We start from the raw sequence: 17,522 nt of genomic DNA, 5'->3' as shown, positions 1-17,522 counted from the left end.
ATGAGGTCTGTTTTTATTCTCACAGCTTCGTCATAATAAAATTAATAGTAGTAAGAAATTAATTTATTATTTCTAGCTCTTATTTTGCTTCCTTATGTTAAATATAAAATTAATATTATTAAATCTCTATCTTCTGTCTTGTTTTGCCTTAGTAAATATTGATCGTCATATTTTCTTGTGTGTTCAATAATTAACTTGTATATTAAATTTTTAACATTTAGATAAATCATTAAACATTCATTATAAAAAGTTTTAATAAACGATTACAGGATATCAACGACCTTTATCTGACATAAAAATGAATACGCATTTAATCAAAGACAATATAGTTATTAACAGTCTATTAAAAATTAACTATTAAATACTGCCTGTGAATATAATTGGGATAAAGCAATATATTATAATAAAAAAACCGTCCTCTTTGGAACATGTAAAAAAATGTATAGTACAATTAAAAAGCGTGTCACTTCCAAAAATCATTAATAAAAGATTGATTGAATTGAATATTGAGATCTTTACATTATAAAAAAAGCGTTTTTTTGAACATGTATGTACAACATCTCAATATAAAAATATGAAAAAATTTATTAACACAATAATTTAACTTTTTGACACTGTACATAATAAATATTTTTTCGCCGAGTTCAAATTTTAACAAGACATAAGTAATTTGAGCTTATATTTATCGCTATATATATCGATAAACATGTCTTAGACGACACTATAGCAATATTCTGAGCGCACATTTAGCAGCATTTATAGAGTCACTATTTCTCATCTAAATAAAACGCGATTTTATAAAAATCCTATTCTGAATCATATTTATAACATTAATGCTATTTTTTTATAGAAGTGCTAATAAATATGAAGAGCACCCAAGTATAACAAGCTGACGTCATTAGACGTCAAAATGACATTCGACATTTAAGGACGTCACTGTGACGTCTAATGACATTATTCGACGTCTGATGACATTATTTGGACGTCTGATGACGTTATTCGACGTCAACATGACGTACGCTTGCTACTTAGGCATTTTTAGATGTAATGGCGCGATCCTACTTGATGCTTTGTAAGTTAAATATTAAAAGTTTTAAAGTTTAACCTCTAAGTAAATTAAAATTTTCTATCATTATTAAAGAATTTTCCGTAGACAAAAAAATATATATATAGATGTAGCATTTTTAGCTGCCTATGAAAGAGCTGATATTAGACATAAAAGGATCAAAACACACGCATAAATATGTGTATGAATAGGACTGACTATTTGTGATTAATAGACATTTTTCATACTAACAAAATACATATATACAATGATATTAGATAAATTCTTAATTTTCCTCGATTTTATAGTACAGAAGTGTAAAAAGTATAAAAAATGCAAATCGCATTAAAATAAGTAGATTAAAGTGTTAAGTGTAAATATAAAGCCATATGATAATCAATGATTGTACAGTACTCCTGAATTAAAGATCGTAATTGTACGATAAGAATATGATAGATTTTGTTATTGAAATATTATATATCTGCTCTTTTAAAGTTAGCAATATAAATGTGCTAATAAATATGAATTCAGAATACAGGAATCGTAATTTTCATTAAAAACAATACGACAAATTGCAATTTACCCTCATCCTAATTTCATCTTCAATTTTTGCATTTTAAAGTGCCCCTTGGTGGTGAAAAAGTACATTTGTACTTTTTCTACATTCTACTCTTAAATTCCTTTAACAAGATATCGATGACATAAAAATCAGAGAGTTATTTTTTATTTTTAAAGCAATAAAATCGCCAGTACAAATGTACTTTTTCTACATTCTACTCTTAAATTCCTTTAACAAGATATCGATGACATAAAAATCAGAGAGTTATTTTTTATTTTTAAAGCAATAAAATCGCCAGAAACCACTTTGAATCTGAAGTTTCAAAATTTAAAAAAATAGATCTAATTCAGCGAAATCATGTACGTGGAACATTTTCTATATTTTCAATTACAAAAAAATCTCAAAAATCGCTTGAAAATTTATGTCAAACTGTAAAATATTACATTCGCATATGTAATCATTTCAAGCGCAAATTCTGTCGATTTGTTCAAAAATCACTTACTACGTTAAATATTTTATAATTACTGAAATAGCTTAATGTGTGTATATACGTATTAGATTACAATTTCATGAACTTTTACGTGAAATGTAAAGTTTTTTTTTCAGTTCTTAGACTGCATTTGTTTCTAAAAAACAACGTAAACGTCTCACAGTCCCTTAAACATCTCTAAATGTCTTTAAGATGTCTTTTGGCCTTTTTGTGCTTGTCTAAGTTATTATATCTAATCAGTGTTCTGTGTGTATATTCTTTCTGTGTATATATTGTTATTTGTCGGTTCATTCTCATTCATTTCATGTAACAATAATTAAAATTTATTGTATATTGTGCGACAAGAGCTTCATTTAGACACAATACTATTGGACAATTCATATCAACCAGTGCCTTGGATAACCAGCATAATTGATCAATAAGAGAGTCCTATATTCAACTGCTCAACAAAGGCAATGTGTCCAATGTGTTAAACACATTCAATCGAATATCAATTCTATCTATGCGTCCACCCTGTTACATGTCATCATCATCATAGTCCTCAATCCGAACATTGAACGCATATATGCATTCCTTCCTATTTTGGGCCAACGCATCACCCTAAAGATGAAGCATCCCATGTCTCCGACTACTTTCGAGCAGTAGTTGCGTGTAGATTTTAACAATTTTAATTCGTTGCTCATCACGCAAGCATGTTTCCTACACGAATGGTTTAAAATATTTGATTGTGCAATAACTGGCAGTGTTCGTCGTTAAAAGAAGACATTTGGCACACCCTTTGGTCGTGCACCCAAATTACAGACAACGCTGATCTATAACCCTATATTAACCCTTTTTTTCTTTTGGTAACGCAGGGGAAACCTCCAAGGAGATACCCTATACCCGCGGGAACGGGACATATAAGAGCAATTACATCGCTGTTTCCAGCGGTTGACTCTTACTTCGCGCAGTTGCCGACAGTTGCGTGAGTTCCGTGGGTTCGCTGATCAAAAATGCATCCAGGTTGGTTTCGAGCAGGGCCTCGCTCTTGGAGCGCAGCGGCTTCTCCTCGCCTATGTCAAAGTTGGTCTCCAGCAGCGCCTCGCTCCTAGGCCTGCTCTCGACCTCGTAGCTGTACGGATGCGGCGGTATAGGCGGCTGAAACTCTGACGAGTACTCCGGAACAGGCTCGGACGCTTGACTCGGCGTCAACGTGGCCGTGTAAGCGCGTCTCGAGTCATATTCCACAGGATCGTACGCAGTCGACGCCTCGATATTATGCTTCAACTCGCTCATCGAGTCGGTGAAACCGAGACTGGAGTGTAATGGTAGCGTGGACGCGTTGTTGAGATATGAACTCTCGTGGTTGAGGTCCACTGTTCTGGGACTCTCCTGGTCAATCGAGGTCGACTGTACGTTCGGTTGCGACGGCCAGTTAGACGCGACCCCGGCTGCGGTGTCCCTCGCCGTGAAGGTGGAATGATTGCGGAAACCTTCGTTGCGATACGCCAAATCGAAGACTGGGTTGTCGACGGTTTGTGCTGCGCCGTGCTTATGCGCTGTGTTCTTGAAGTCACTTGTACTCGGCGAATATCGCAGATTATGGGCTTCGTATACGTCGTAACTCTGATTGTCCTCTATCGAGGAATTTAATTGAGACTTGTCCATCGAGTCCAGACTGCTACCGTTCAGCATGCGCTTGTAATCCAACGATTTCGAGTTCAACGTGTCCGTGGAATGTTTGCTCTATAAAGCACATTTTAAAAAATTATAAAAATGTTGATTTTCTTAAAAAATTAAAATAAAATAAAAATAAAATAAAAAGTTAATTTCCTAAACTGTGTTAAAAGCATGCGGATTTTAGACTAATGTGTTGACATTAAACGTATTAAAGCCTGAAAAATTATACTTAATTTTTATGAAAATCGTGAACTATTTTTACCGGGATAGGTTTCCGCCGATAAGCGAGCTCCGTAAAGCCAGATGTGGAACCGATTGATCGTAGAGAGTGTAAAGATTGTCTGATGGAATTACGTCGCTCTAATCTCTCAAGTTTACGCTTCTTTGATTTGGATACCCATAACGCGATGGCCGCAGTTAGCAATGCAAACGCAACGCCAAGAGCTCCTAAAACACCTACCGCAACAATATCTTTTCTCCATGATAGAGGGTCGATGTTGACTCTCGGATCTACCAAAATTCAAACAAAGATTTTTTATAATAATCACGCATATTTTTAAATTATAATTTATTTTAATATTATTATACAGATACGAGGGTACTTTTTAATATCCTAAATATCTTTTTTCCTATCAACAAAAATGTTTTGTATAGAAAAATCAAGAAAATACCTTAACAATACATATGATTGGATTTGTCTCGATGAGATGTATAACTTTTATTTTTAAAAATTGATTTTTATTTAAAAAAAAATAATGATTGATGAATTTCTCAAAAATGGCACCAACAAATTGATATCGCTGTCTTGTGTCACCCTTAAAGTGAAATAATTTTTGACATTTTTTTTTTAAATCTAGGAAAAAAGATTAGAGTGGGACAATAAAATGGCCCATTTGTATATTTTATCTGTTAATTTGATATCCTATAAACGTACCGATCTCGCAAATGAACGGATTGGGTTGTGCGCAATGATCAATCTCAATGGTTTGATACGCAAACACTGTACATTGGTCAACTCGTTCTAGTTGCTGCACCCAAACACGCTCCGAATAATCAAACCGTTCTTGTTGTTTGCGCGCAAATCTCCAGAGGTCCAGATAATCCCCCATAATATAGGGCATCGATGCGTTCACCGACTTTTGAAATTATATATATATTTTTTTTTTAAATCAAATGTATTACGTATACACACCGATAAAATCATTATTTACTCACTCTGCAAAAATCTCGTGCGCTGTAGAAGTCCATAAGGGCGCCGATTAATATATAACACGTATCACCGACGAGGTCCCAAGCGGGCGGACATTTACCGCTTAATACAGACTTATTATTCATATGATAAGGTTGATAATCGACCTTCAATAGCTCGGGCAAATCTCTACGATCTCTGATACGCCCAGCCACCGCCAAAGTCTCGTTGTATCCCCACCAATTGTAACGCGCGTCTATGTGAGAGCTCCACATTTCTAATAGGCTAAACAGATTTAACGATTTACGTGTTTATAATGAGAATCTTTGCTTTAACTTTGCTATATATAGCATAATCTATTTCAACCAGCTTTGTTTTGACTTACTGAGATCTGTTTGTCGTGAGCATTTCATAATCATTGTCAGGATTAAAGAACACATTATCAACATATTGCTGTCCGGGAGTACCAGCAACAATAGTGCTACGGCCTTCGCGATCCACCGCATAATTTCTAAAAGGTTATAAATAATTTATTATCTCGACAGTTTATGATGGTTTTCTATAAATAGCTTCCGCATGTTGAACAGGCTTTAGAACAAAGTAAATAGCTTTTCCCAATGAATAAAGAAATACGAAGCAAAAAGAGTATAGCAGAGAAAATCTATTACTCACTTGTAAAAGCCATTGTGAGACGTGCTTTGATAAATAGGTAAACGAACTCTTTCGAATCCCGAGATCTCTAATAAATGCATACCGAGGTTTCCATGTAAATAATTGAGCGTCATATTACTGACCACTTGCTTCAAAACAATGTTATTGTCATAGGGAGCATCATTTTTGGTAAAGTAATTTCTGAATATAGTGACTTCTTGGTAAGGACTACTTTGACGACCTTCGACATATCTGAAAGCAGAATGTTATCTTTCGTCTTAATACAAAAAAATTATAATTTGATGGGGCGAGGAAACACGCTAAAAATTCGTAGATGCTATTTCGAAATAAAAAGATATTTCGATGAACAAACACTTCGATCAGTTAGCTTTAAGCATACTCTTAAAATATCTCTTCTTTTCTCTTTATAGACTAAAAAATTATAGACTAAATTTATAGACTAAAAATTATTCTTTTTTCTTTATCAATGAACAACTATTCAAGGTATTTTAAAAGTGTGCTAAAGTCATTTGAAATAGTGTTTCATCGAAATATCTTTTAATTTAAAAATGACATCTAAGAATTTTCAATGAGTGCTTTCTTGCCTCTGACGTCACAATCTAACATGACCGCGAAGACCTATAAGCCTTAAGAAATACTTAGACACTTTCTAAGACTTATTTCCCACGTCAAAATAAAAAATAAAGTTCATAATAAAGTTGAACTCTCATCCCTATTTAATTATCACATACTTACAATGCTGGTTTATTGAAATTTTCCGTGAAAAGGTTATTATGAATCCATCCCTTAAGGGATGTGGCCGAGCCTCTTGAATCGGCGCGAATGGAAAGACCGCCTTGATTCCTCTGCACCAAATTGTTCTAAAATGTAAATTTAAAAAATTCAAATATTTTGTGGGCTTTTTGAACAAATTTAAAAAGAAAAAGAGAAAAAGAAGAAATAAATATAGGTGTTGTCTGTCCTGTTCGAACTTACCCTGAAATAGAGCGATTGCGTGTTTTGAACATCGAGCCATAAGGCGGATTTACAGGTGGAGAAGTTACCGTATAACTTTTGACAATTGTTTATAAACTGATTACGCTCGAGCGTCATTATGGCATTCACTTCGCCGGCACTTGCGTATTTTACGGCGCCCTCGCGACAATTTGATACCACAGAATAGGAAATGTTGTGCTGCACGTCACGATCTGTTAATTGCAAAAGTAGTTGAGCAAATTGAAGAAACGTAACGAAAGAGTCTGAGATATATATAAAATGACTCATTTAATCATTCGAGACAAATATTTCAAAAACTAGAAAGATACAAAAAAGTTTCAAACCAAAGTTTTTTTTATTTAGGACATAAGATGATGTTATTGGTTTGACCTTGTATAATCATTTAAAGGTCACTTTCACCTTCTTAAATGGAACCTACTATTTTTCATTGCATATTCTTGTAGCTTATCTCGAGAGCTTCCAAAAACACTTTAATAAAATATTTTTCTCTTAAATCTTTTTTGAGTTATTAAGGTTCTTTTCTAGGTTCTAAGCCAATTTTTTTACATAAAATGTAAAATAACTTATAAAATATTCAATTTTCGATCATCTTATCTTAATACTATTATGCGCGAAATAATAAAATCAAATAATTATTTACAAAAAGTATGTAATTTACAACAATACAGCTACTTTTTTTAAAAAGTAACTATGTGTTTTCTTTACACCAGCTGATTGGCCTCATTATTTCGTACATAAAAGTATTAAGATATGATTACCGAAAACGGAATATTTTACAAGATATTTTACATTTTATGTCAAAAAATTGTTATCTTCAAACTTTATAACTCAAAAAATACTTAATGAAAAATATATACTTTCATATCAAGAGAAACAAACTCTACATTTCTTTCTGGGCATGTAGAAGAGCTATGAGCAACACCTGGGGCATAAAACCCAGAGTTGCTCTATGGATCTACACAACCATTCTATTGCCGAGATTAATGTATGCGTCGATAGTCTGGTGGCCAAGAGTGGAGAAAGTGGGCGCAAGAAACCTACTGAAAAGCCTACAGGATGGCTACCTGAGGGCGGCAGTAGGGGTCATGAGAACCACTCCCACAGAGGCGCTGGAAGTAGCCCTCCGTGTTTCTCCATTGGACCAAAATATAATCTGTACAGCCAAAATGTGACGGCTTACAGACTATTCTGTCAGAAAGAGTGGAAATATGCTGGGCCAGGTCATACAAGGCTAAGCTTTCTTCAGAATAGCCCTTTTTCGATGAAACAAGACAGAACATCCAGGAAGCACCATCAGAGCAAAAACTTCAAAGTTTTTACACCGGATAGGGCAAGCTGGAACAATCGATTTTTTCTAGACCGCCTGGGTCCAGATGTCTAGTTCACGGATGGCTCAGGCAACAATGGTGGCTTTGGGGCAGGTATATATGCACCGAAGAACGACCACAAAATCAGCATCTCTATGGGTAAGCTGGCCACGGTCTTTCAAGCTGAGGTCTTAGCTGAGGTCTTAGCTCCTAGAATGTACAAACATACAAATTACTGCCAGGGCAGACAACAAGAACATAACAATATGTTCTGATAGTCAAGCAGCCCTGGGTGCTCTTGCAAAGCCCTCCACGGAATCTTCTCTGGTTTGGAACTGCATGCAAGCACTTAACAGACTTGGGGAAAACAACAAGGTTACCTTGATGTGGGTACCAGGTCACAGTGGCATACAAGGCAATGAAGTGGTGGACGGATTGGCTGAAGGCGGGTACCCTTGAGGAACCGACCGAACAGATCGTTGGAGTCCCCTTTACCTTGGGCAAAAATGTTATTAGGGAACAGCTCCGAAGCAGACATCGGGCCTCCTGGGGGAGCGCACGAGGATGCAGACAAGCTAAGATCCTGATTAATCAACCCTCATCTAGTAGATCAAAAGAGCTATTGGCTCTCAATCGGGGGAGACTGAGACTTGCACTCGGTCTTCTCACAGGACATGTGACTCTCCGGGCTCACATGTTCAACTTAAAACTAGTTGCGCAAAACACATGCCGACTATGTGGCGAAGATAAAGAGGACAGCATACACATCCTGTGCCGCTGTCCAGCCCTTGTCTGGAAAAGATATAGACATCTAGGGTCCACATTCATGGAACCGGATGAACTGCATAATCAAAGGATAAACAACCTATGCAATCTGGCGATAAACGCCGGATTGGGTTTACAGGGATAATCCTCAAGCACAGCGGGGTGTCGCAAAGGAACTTTTAGATCTAGGTGACCTTTAGGGACTTTATATATAGCCCCACCCGCTCTTCCTACTACTACTATACTTTCATATAGTGTTTTGGAAAGCTCTTGATATAAGCTACAAGAATATACAATAAAAATGAAGATTTATAATAAAGAAATTGAAAGTGACCTTTACGTGACCTTCAAATGACTATTCAAGATCAAACCAATGGCACCATCGTATGTTCCTCTTTGAACCAAACATTTTTTGTTTGAAACGTTATCTTTCATATTTTTCGAGATCTTTGAGTGTCTAAGTTAAAATAGGACAGCTGTATTAAGCATGTATAACGTATAATGTAAAATATTGAAAATAATTAAGATTACAATATATTGTACACTCACTAAAACCAATAGCAGATATCGGAAGAGTCACGATTTCCGCGATAAATCCATGTACATTACTGGCGCCATTAGCAAAGAACCTTATACTAAGACTGGGATTGTGCGTTCTGAAGAATTTCTTTTCATCAGAAGTGTTAACCTCCAAGTGGCCAATTCTCTTGGTAGTGACATTGTAAATGTCTCCATCATATAAAGTTATAGCATCGGCACGGCCCGGTTTTCCAGTGGAGTTGAAAAGATTGAACTGTAAAAGTCTGCAAAGCAGAAAAATATTTGTTTATTTTTTTTTATTATATTGTACAATATTTGCCATGTTTTCTGCAAACACGGAAGAGCTTACCCACCTAAATCCAAATGGTTTAGCTCTATAAGCGCTGCGGAAGATTTTCACACAATTCACAGGATGATTATCATATTTGTAGTAGACAATCACGCGTTCTTCGATCGTGATTTCTTTAGCGGTGTCGCATATGTCGACCATACTGAACAAATAATAAGGAATATTGAGATCCTTTACGGGCGTGAACGAGCTCTCATCCGCTTCGCGGCCTTCTCCCGTCAAGGATAGTACATTCACGCCATTTCCGAGGACATTAGTAATTGTATTAAATAATAATTCCGTCTAAAAAATATATAAAATATATATATATATATATATGTAATTGGAAATGCAAAACATATACAGTGCTTTCCAGCAAGGTACACAGGCGATACTGTGCAACACAGTATACGATTCAGTCCTTTATTCCTAACTAAGATACAAGTCAACATTTTTACATTTTATTCCATTCTTTTTCTATATGGAATGGTGTTCCCGTAGACATAATTTTTAAAAAAACTTCAAAAATTTTTTTAAAACTTAAAAATGAAAAAATCTGTATAAAATGACTCCTTTAAGGATGAAATAAGACTCTTAAGCAATGTGCCATTACAAGTCAACACTACGTAACACTATGTTATATATATAATGATTTTCATTTAGTGACACAAATCTATAAGATTTGTTCTTTTTAGCTGCATTAATTTAGAGTTTATCTTTTTTAAAGGAATAAATCTTTCTCGATCAATACTGGCATTTATTTATTTAATAAATCTCACAACGTTTCGACCAAAATTTTGGTCTTTTTTAACAGATAATAATTTTTGTTTATTAATTTCCGTATTTTTGGCGTATATAATATTACTATTATAATTATATTATATAAAATACGTTATTTCAGTACACTTGAAAAGGATCAAAATTATGGTCGAAACGTTGTGAGATTTATTAAATATATATATTTTATAAATTAAACTTCGGCTCGTATACAATTAAAATATGTGATATAATAAAAGGCCAACTTAACGAGCTTATATGATATTAATTAAAAAATTTTTTTATTAATTTACGTCATAATATACAAAAGATAAGATAAACGTTTCGACTGTACGACCGTCTTTTTCAATATCATGCTAATATGTCAAAAAATTAATTTAGTCATATCGACCTTATTATAAATACAACATTTATGAGATTATCATATGACGAACGCAGTACAAAATTCATGTTTGTTGGCTTGAGTTAGAGCGTCAGATTTATGTATGTCATGCTGTTATATTATGTAACGACATTTTTTGTCACGAACATAACACTTTTTTTAAAAAATTATTTCTTTTTACATAACATAATCACAATGTGTACTTTTATAAAAAACAAATCGACAGATATCGATATCTGTCGATTTGTTTTTTATAAAAGTACACATTGTGATTATGTTATGTAAAAAGAAATAATTTTTTAAAAAAAGTGTTATGTTCGTGACAAAAAATGTCGTTACATAATATAACAGCATGACATACATAAATCTGACGCTCTAACTCAAGCCAACAAACATGAATTTTGTACTGCGTTCGTCATATGATAATCTCATAAATGTTGTATTTATAAGGTCGATATGACTAAATTAATTTTTTGACATATTAGCATGATATTGAAAAAGACTGTCGTACAGTCGAAACGTTTATCTTATCTTTTGTATATTATGACGTAAATTAATAAAAAAAATTTTTAATTAATATCATATAAGCTCGTTAAGTTGGAGATTTATTAAATAAATAATTATCAGTATTGGTCGAGAAATATTCCTTATTCCTTTAATTTTTTGACTCACGACGCTAGAGAATCCTACTCAATATCTTTTTTATTCCACTTTGAAAGGAAAAAGATAAACTTTAATTTATGTCAACTTATATCACTAAATGAAAAGCACCCAGATAAGATTATGTGATTGTTAGAAAGCACTCAATAATTGTATATTTTGCATAAAACAAATGACATAATTTTCTGAATGAATTATTTTGTATGTACATACCGTGTGTGTGGGTGATACGACATTGATGCCGTGATAAGCGCTGCGATCTATATTAACGTGTACTATCGCTGGAGATTTCATGATGGACTGTACGGCGGACGATTTTTCGTAGTGTAAAATTCCAGCGCCGGTTATATTGATGAACTTGAGAACCGACTCGATACGTCTAATTGTCTCATGGGTCACAATGTTGTGTATGCGGTGCTCGTACAGATGATGCTCGAATTCGCTGTTCGCAATACGTATTCCGCCCCAATAATCGTATGCGTCGTTCAAGTTTCGCTCGCCGCAATGCAAAAAGACAAACGGTCCGTCCCACGAACATTCGTGACGGTGACCGAACAACTGACCGTTCAATCTGATCTGGCAATCTTCTAGACTCTGCTCTTTCCCAGAACACTGCGACCCAAAGAAGATCGTTTAAAAAAATTTATTTTCTAAAGCAAAGATCCTAAAATGAAGAAACGAATCGAATACCTGCAGCGGTTCAGGCCAAAACCAGACGCGCGTCAATGATCCAGTATGAAGTTCATATCTACGATCGTGCGATACGTAGACATTGAGAGTATCATAACCAAGTTGCCGACATGCCACTTGAGCATTTCGCTCGGTAAATCGCTCATCGCATATAGGGATCCATTGAAGAGTCGTTCTATTAAAATACTCCAAAAATCCTATAATAAAAAAAAAATATTTATAATACAACCAAATACTAGATAATACGAAGGATATAATATGTGGTCTCGTATAGAAACAGATTAATATGTGAAAGGATCCCCCAGGTTCAAATCCGGTTCGAGCCTAAACACTCCGTATACTTGCTTCGAAAAAAGAATTGTGGAAGGAGGAATGGATTTGGAAAGAGAAGAAAGGAAACAGGGTTAATAATAAGAAAAGAAGAAAGAAAAAGATAGAGAAAGAATTTGATGGGAGAACAAAGAAGATAAAAATGAACAAAGAAAAGAAGAAGAGAAAAAAGGGAAAATAAGAGATCTTCAAGATCAGGCTGTAAAAAAAAGGATAAAGTAAGGAGATTAATGTAAAAAATTCAGATTACGCTTCTTGTAACCCCGAGGGGATTCCCTAATAAATATCCTATCCTACTAAATACGATAAAAAATAGTGAAAAATTAAAAATCTAGAAAAGATTGATATAAGACGAAAACAGATAAAATATGAAAGGACTGTCAGAGTGTCACCGAACGAAATGATGAGTGTCTTTTGAATGGAAATATTAATATTTTTGACTCACCTTCATTATTGGTTGCAGAGCAGCGTCCATCTTTGCATAAACGAATCGTTTCATCGGACATTGAAACGAGATTAGGAGAATTCTTTATCGGCGCTAACTTGACGAATGTGGAATTTACACTTGCATCTACTCGTTTCATCGGTCTCATAATGATTTCGTGGCCGGGCGCACCTATAGCTTTCAACGTTCCAAGGACGAGAATTCCAACGTTAGGAGCGAACTCCATCACGACGTCAGGATAGATGTGCAATGTAGCTTCCGGCATAACCGTGATGTCGGAACGTATTACGTAAGGCTCGGGTCTCGCGTGCAATGAAAGATTCTCTATTATACGACCACCCAAATTATCCAAGTCGATGGTTTGACTTGTATGCCACGAAGCAGAAATATGTGAATCGAATGAGTCGCGCATCAAGTATGGCCGATAATTGGCTACGGCATGATCATTCCAATCGTCAAAATCAAAAATTCTCTGTCTGTGTAAAAAAATATTTTAATTAGTATGGTCGAAAATTGCTGAAACTATGTGTTGCAACGAGAAGAAGATATTTCATACAAAAGTGAAAAAATTTCAAGGGAAGAAACAGTTGATAATTAAATTTCAACTAAGGTTATTTTTCAAGGTCATTCAAAGGTCAACCTAATCTTAATACTGAATTGAAATAAAACTCGCACGTATGCATAGAGTTCATTTATAGTGTATCTAAATGAAATTACCTGATAATAGCATCATCAGCAGTGCCCCACCAATTTTCCATGACGTCTACTTCGTTATTAATTATCGCAGTTCTGATACCCGCCAATAATTCATAATCCAACGAATTCTCACCGAATAAATTTTTATTAACCAGTACCTTCTGTATACCGTGAAAACCGACAACGTAGCTAGGATCGTCGAATGTCTGTCGCGGTCCCATCCCGATATAGTCGTACGTGTTTCGTTTAATCTCGTTGTAATAGAAACGCGCATCGACGTTGCCGAGGATCTCGGACTGACTGTTCGCGCGGAATTCGACCATGTAAGCGCCACTATTGCCCTCGATACGATTATTGTTGATCCTGATCTTCTTTTCCATCCCGCGCACGGATATCAGACCAGTCTTGCAGCGATTGCTGTCGAAATGATTGTACGATATGTTTAGGTGGGCGAAATGACCGTCCACCACGAAGCCGAACTGCTCGTTGTTGCGCCAGGTGTTATTACCGAAGTACAAGGAATGAGTAAAATTCTCGTTATACTGCCAGACGTCCGGTAGCAACACCTCGAATCCACCTCCACGATTCCTTTCGACGGTGGTGTCCTGCATTATCCAGTGAAAGAGATTGTTCGAGTGTCTTGCGTCACGGCTGAACTGATGAATCGCTTTACCGTTGTCCGTGATCAAACTGTCATTTATATAGATCGAGATTTCGGACAGATTTGACTGGAAGATGTTCCAGTGAGGTGAATACACGTATATGGCCTCTTCGTGATTGTGCGATATCTCGCATCCGATCAATTGTATAGTCTCGTTTGCTTTTCGGAGAAAGTAATCTCCAATTTCGTTCAAATAACGATTGTAGTAGAACGCGAGTAAGCCTTTCTGATTGCTCTTGATTTTTGTTCTTGCGATTATCAACGAAGGAATAGGACCGCTCACTATTTTATTGCGTATGTTCTGTAAATGTAATATATTATCATATTATAATTATTATTGTTATTGTTATTGTTATAACTGTATAAACATATTAATGTATATATTTCTATAAATATAAGATTCACATATTTAAAGCTAAAACATATACCTGCGCTGGAGATAAGATCGATGTGATAGCCATGACAGCTCCACCGAGAGCATTCTCGCCACTTTGGTACTCTAAAATTACTACATACGAGCTGGATGAGACAGGAAAAACGCTTAGATCCCGTTTTACGTGCCAGCTCATCTGATTATTATTAAGATGCTGCGAGTCATACAGTATGATTTGTTCTGTGCTTTGATTCTCGATTGGATTTAGCAATTGGATACCGATTACGTAGCCAGGAGTGCACTATAAATTTAAAAAAATCATACATATATATTTGTACGCAAAACGTCTAATACTTTTGTGTATATAAGAAAAAAGGAACTTACTTTAATATTTATGGTACGACGAACGGGTTTGCGAGCGGTTACTTTAGTCGTTATAACGTATTTGGTTTCTCCGTTAGCTAGTTGAACATTCTCATTCGTTTCCGGTAAGATTACAGGATCGTAAGGCGAATCGATCGTGCTGTCCGGAACGCGCAAGAACCATCCCGCAAATTCTCTCTGCTGAATCGCCGAGAGTGCGGGATTGTGTCTTATTCCGGCGACCTTGTTGCTCTCAATTCGCGAGCTGATTATTCGCATCCCCAGTTGCTTGAAACTGATACCGCTCCCCCCATTTTGGGAAAAATCGCTGTTCATCGCAATATTTACGGCGTCCGCTGAATATATGTCGGAATACAAAACTCCCAATCCATCTTGCAGATTGTTAATGACCTTGACACCGTCCAACGAATGCCGAGCAAAATCAATTTGCAAAGCTGTTAGAAAAAAATATAAGTTATACATATATATTTGATATTTTATTTTTTAATTATTATTAAAATTATCATTAACGAAAATTAAAGATTATTTTATATAAATTTACCTGGCTTAAATGAATTTGTTTTATAATCCAGCAGGCCTGCCTTTTCGATTGTCACGTATTGCAAATCACATCTTTGAGCCAACGGACCCAATCTCAGACCCGCCCATGCCACATCCAAGCACCTAACACCGACATCGTTCGAATGAGTACATGAGTTTTCGAAATCTTGTTCTTTCTCCGCCCGACATTTCGTTATATCATTATCATCCTCGGTGCACCGAACATTGCTAAGAAGTATATCCTCATTGATTCCCGCATTCGGTATCTCTGATCGTTCCATAAACCAATTCTCAAAATCCAAAATAAAACCTAATTGATGACAAACAAGCGCCGCATCCAAAATGGTCCAGCCATAGTTGCAAACAGTTCCCCATTTATTTCCGATTTTTACCTTTTACAAAAATAAAGAAAAAGATAATTACATAACTGCTGTTTTTCTTTTCCAAATTTATTTTTATTTTTTTAATATTTATAAAGATTTAATAAATGTTTCTTAATACTTGATGAATAAATTTAAACAATTAAGAAACATGTTTTCTCAATAATAAATTAGGTTAACCTTCAAATGACCTTGAAATATGACCTTAGTAAAAAATTTTAAATTATCAATTTCTTTCCTTCTCAAAATCAAACAACTTTTGTTCAAAATATTGTTTTCCTAAAACGCGATGTTTCTTACTTTGTAAGCTTATATTTTTTAAAGAGACACCCTATATATGTAGATGTTAAAAATATATTTTAAGTAGAGATTCAAGTATTACCTGTAATCTTCCTTCGAGATTCGTTCTGCCACCGAGAAGTCTTACTGGTATTACGGACTCCATCTTGTCAATTTGATTGATATCTTCTTCCACGGTGAGAGTTTCGTTATCCGGTTCGGTTATAGGGAGCTCTTCCTTCAAAGTAAATAAGATGTCGCTAGGTTTCTTACCACGCGCGTCGAATTTGCCGGCCACCATTATTCCGATGGACGGTGGAAAGCGTAGGGTGACACCTGGTTGCAATATTAATTTGCCGCCTGGCCTTACATTGATGTCACGCTCGACAATGTATTCCCCGGCCCTTAATTCCTCGTGACCGTCAACCTCGCCACCGACTAGATTTGTGCCAGGTGTAATAAATTGCGCGACAAACGTCGGATTTGGAATTATAGTGTTCGCGCCGGGGTTACTGCTATGCAGCAAGTAAGGCAGATACTCGAGCTTAGCGAGATTATATCTGTCTTTCCTGATATAATGAAAAATTACAATTATATTTCAGATAAATATGCAGAGGACCCATTAACTATAATCTTGACAATATTAAGGTTATCTTGTCAAGATTAAGATTAATTGGGCATAAAATAAGTTTTAGAAGATAACGTACCTGTGGAATAATCGATCAAATATTTTCTTCTCCTCTCCAGATCCCAACCAATTATAAGTGCAGTTGATAACTTTACTTTGGTCTTCCAAGTGGGAACCGATCTCGTAACGCGATTCAGGATTGTGCAAAATGTTACGGAAAACTTCGACATTGCTTGAAGAAATAACAATAACAGCGGCTACTCTTGAGCGTGGAATCAATTTGACATTCAATATGTTGCCATTGTCAAATAGTTCTCTGACTTGATTATCGCGCAAGAAGTTCCTCGTAAAGAGAACGTTTTGCACATCGCTGTAAGGCGATAAACCGACATTAACTACAAAAGTGCCCCAATTGTTGTAGAACTCGTTATGTCTAATCACAATCTTTGCAGGCAAAACATTAAATTCCTCGTAGATAGGATTTTTTATCAGAATTCCACCGCTCACTTGTTCTCTAAAGTGATTGTATTCTATAATAGCGTCGAGATTGAGCGCTGGACTTAGCTGAATCCCCAATTTCGCATTTCTTATGAACGAGTTGTGTCCGATCTGAACTCTCATTAAACCATTGTCTTTCCTCCAACTGGATTCCACTTGTAGCGCTGTCTCAAGACTGGTGTTAAACCAGTTGCCTGTTATATTTACGTATGAATTGCCGGTTGAATTGCCGATCTATTGACCAAGAAA

The 17,522-nt window shown here is 35.6% G+C and overlaps 1 protein-coding gene across 2 annotated transcripts in view; it reads right to left on the bottom strand.

Moving 5' to 3' along the window:
* Positions 1-567: 567 nt before the first annotated feature.
* bark (C-type lectin domain-containing protein bark beetle) overlaps positions 568-17,522 on the bottom strand; it is a 30,747-nt gene continuing 13,792 nt past the window's right edge. For both annotated transcript variants that reach the window (XM_029307820.2, XM_085489565.1), the window contains exons 10-28: positions 16,855-17,507; positions 16,251-16,716; positions 15,490-15,880; positions 14,949-15,382; positions 14,620-14,865; positions 13,552-14,492; positions 12,835-13,310; positions 12,060-12,256; positions 11,583-11,981; positions 9,576-9,853; positions 9,232-9,485; positions 6,590-6,801; positions 6,350-6,474; positions 5,615-5,845; positions 5,328-5,453; positions 4,969-5,227; positions 4,688-4,889; positions 4,016-4,263; positions 568-3,819 (exon numbers count right to left, since the gene is read on the bottom strand). In XM_029307820.2, coding sequence (XP_029163653.2) covers positions 3,004-3,819; positions 4,016-4,263; positions 4,688-4,889; positions 4,969-5,227; positions 5,328-5,453; positions 5,615-5,845; positions 6,350-6,474; positions 6,590-6,801; positions 9,232-9,485; positions 9,576-9,853; positions 11,583-11,981; positions 12,060-12,256; positions 12,835-13,310; positions 13,552-14,492; positions 14,620-14,865; positions 14,949-15,382; positions 15,490-15,880; positions 16,251-16,716; positions 16,855-17,507 — 6,954 coding nt within the window. In that variant the 3' untranslated portion in view covers positions 568-3,003. The remainder of the gene's footprint in view (positions 3,820-4,015; positions 4,264-4,687; positions 4,890-4,968; positions 5,228-5,327; positions 5,454-5,614; positions 5,846-6,349; positions 6,475-6,589; positions 6,802-9,231; positions 9,486-9,575; positions 9,854-11,582; positions 11,982-12,059; positions 12,257-12,834; positions 13,311-13,551; positions 14,493-14,619; positions 14,866-14,948; positions 15,383-15,489; positions 15,881-16,250; positions 16,717-16,854; positions 17,508-17,522) is intronic.

The sequence above is a fragment of the Nylanderia fulva genome, unplaced genomic scaffold (assembly GCF_048542155.1).
Source record: "Nylanderia fulva isolate GAGA-0341 unplaced genomic scaffold, ASM4854215v1 Scaffold88, whole genome shotgun sequence".
Taxonomy (NCBI): domain Eukaryota; kingdom Metazoa; phylum Arthropoda; class Insecta; order Hymenoptera; family Formicidae; genus Nylanderia; species Nylanderia fulva.
This window is presented reverse-complemented; position numbering and strand designations above follow the sequence as displayed.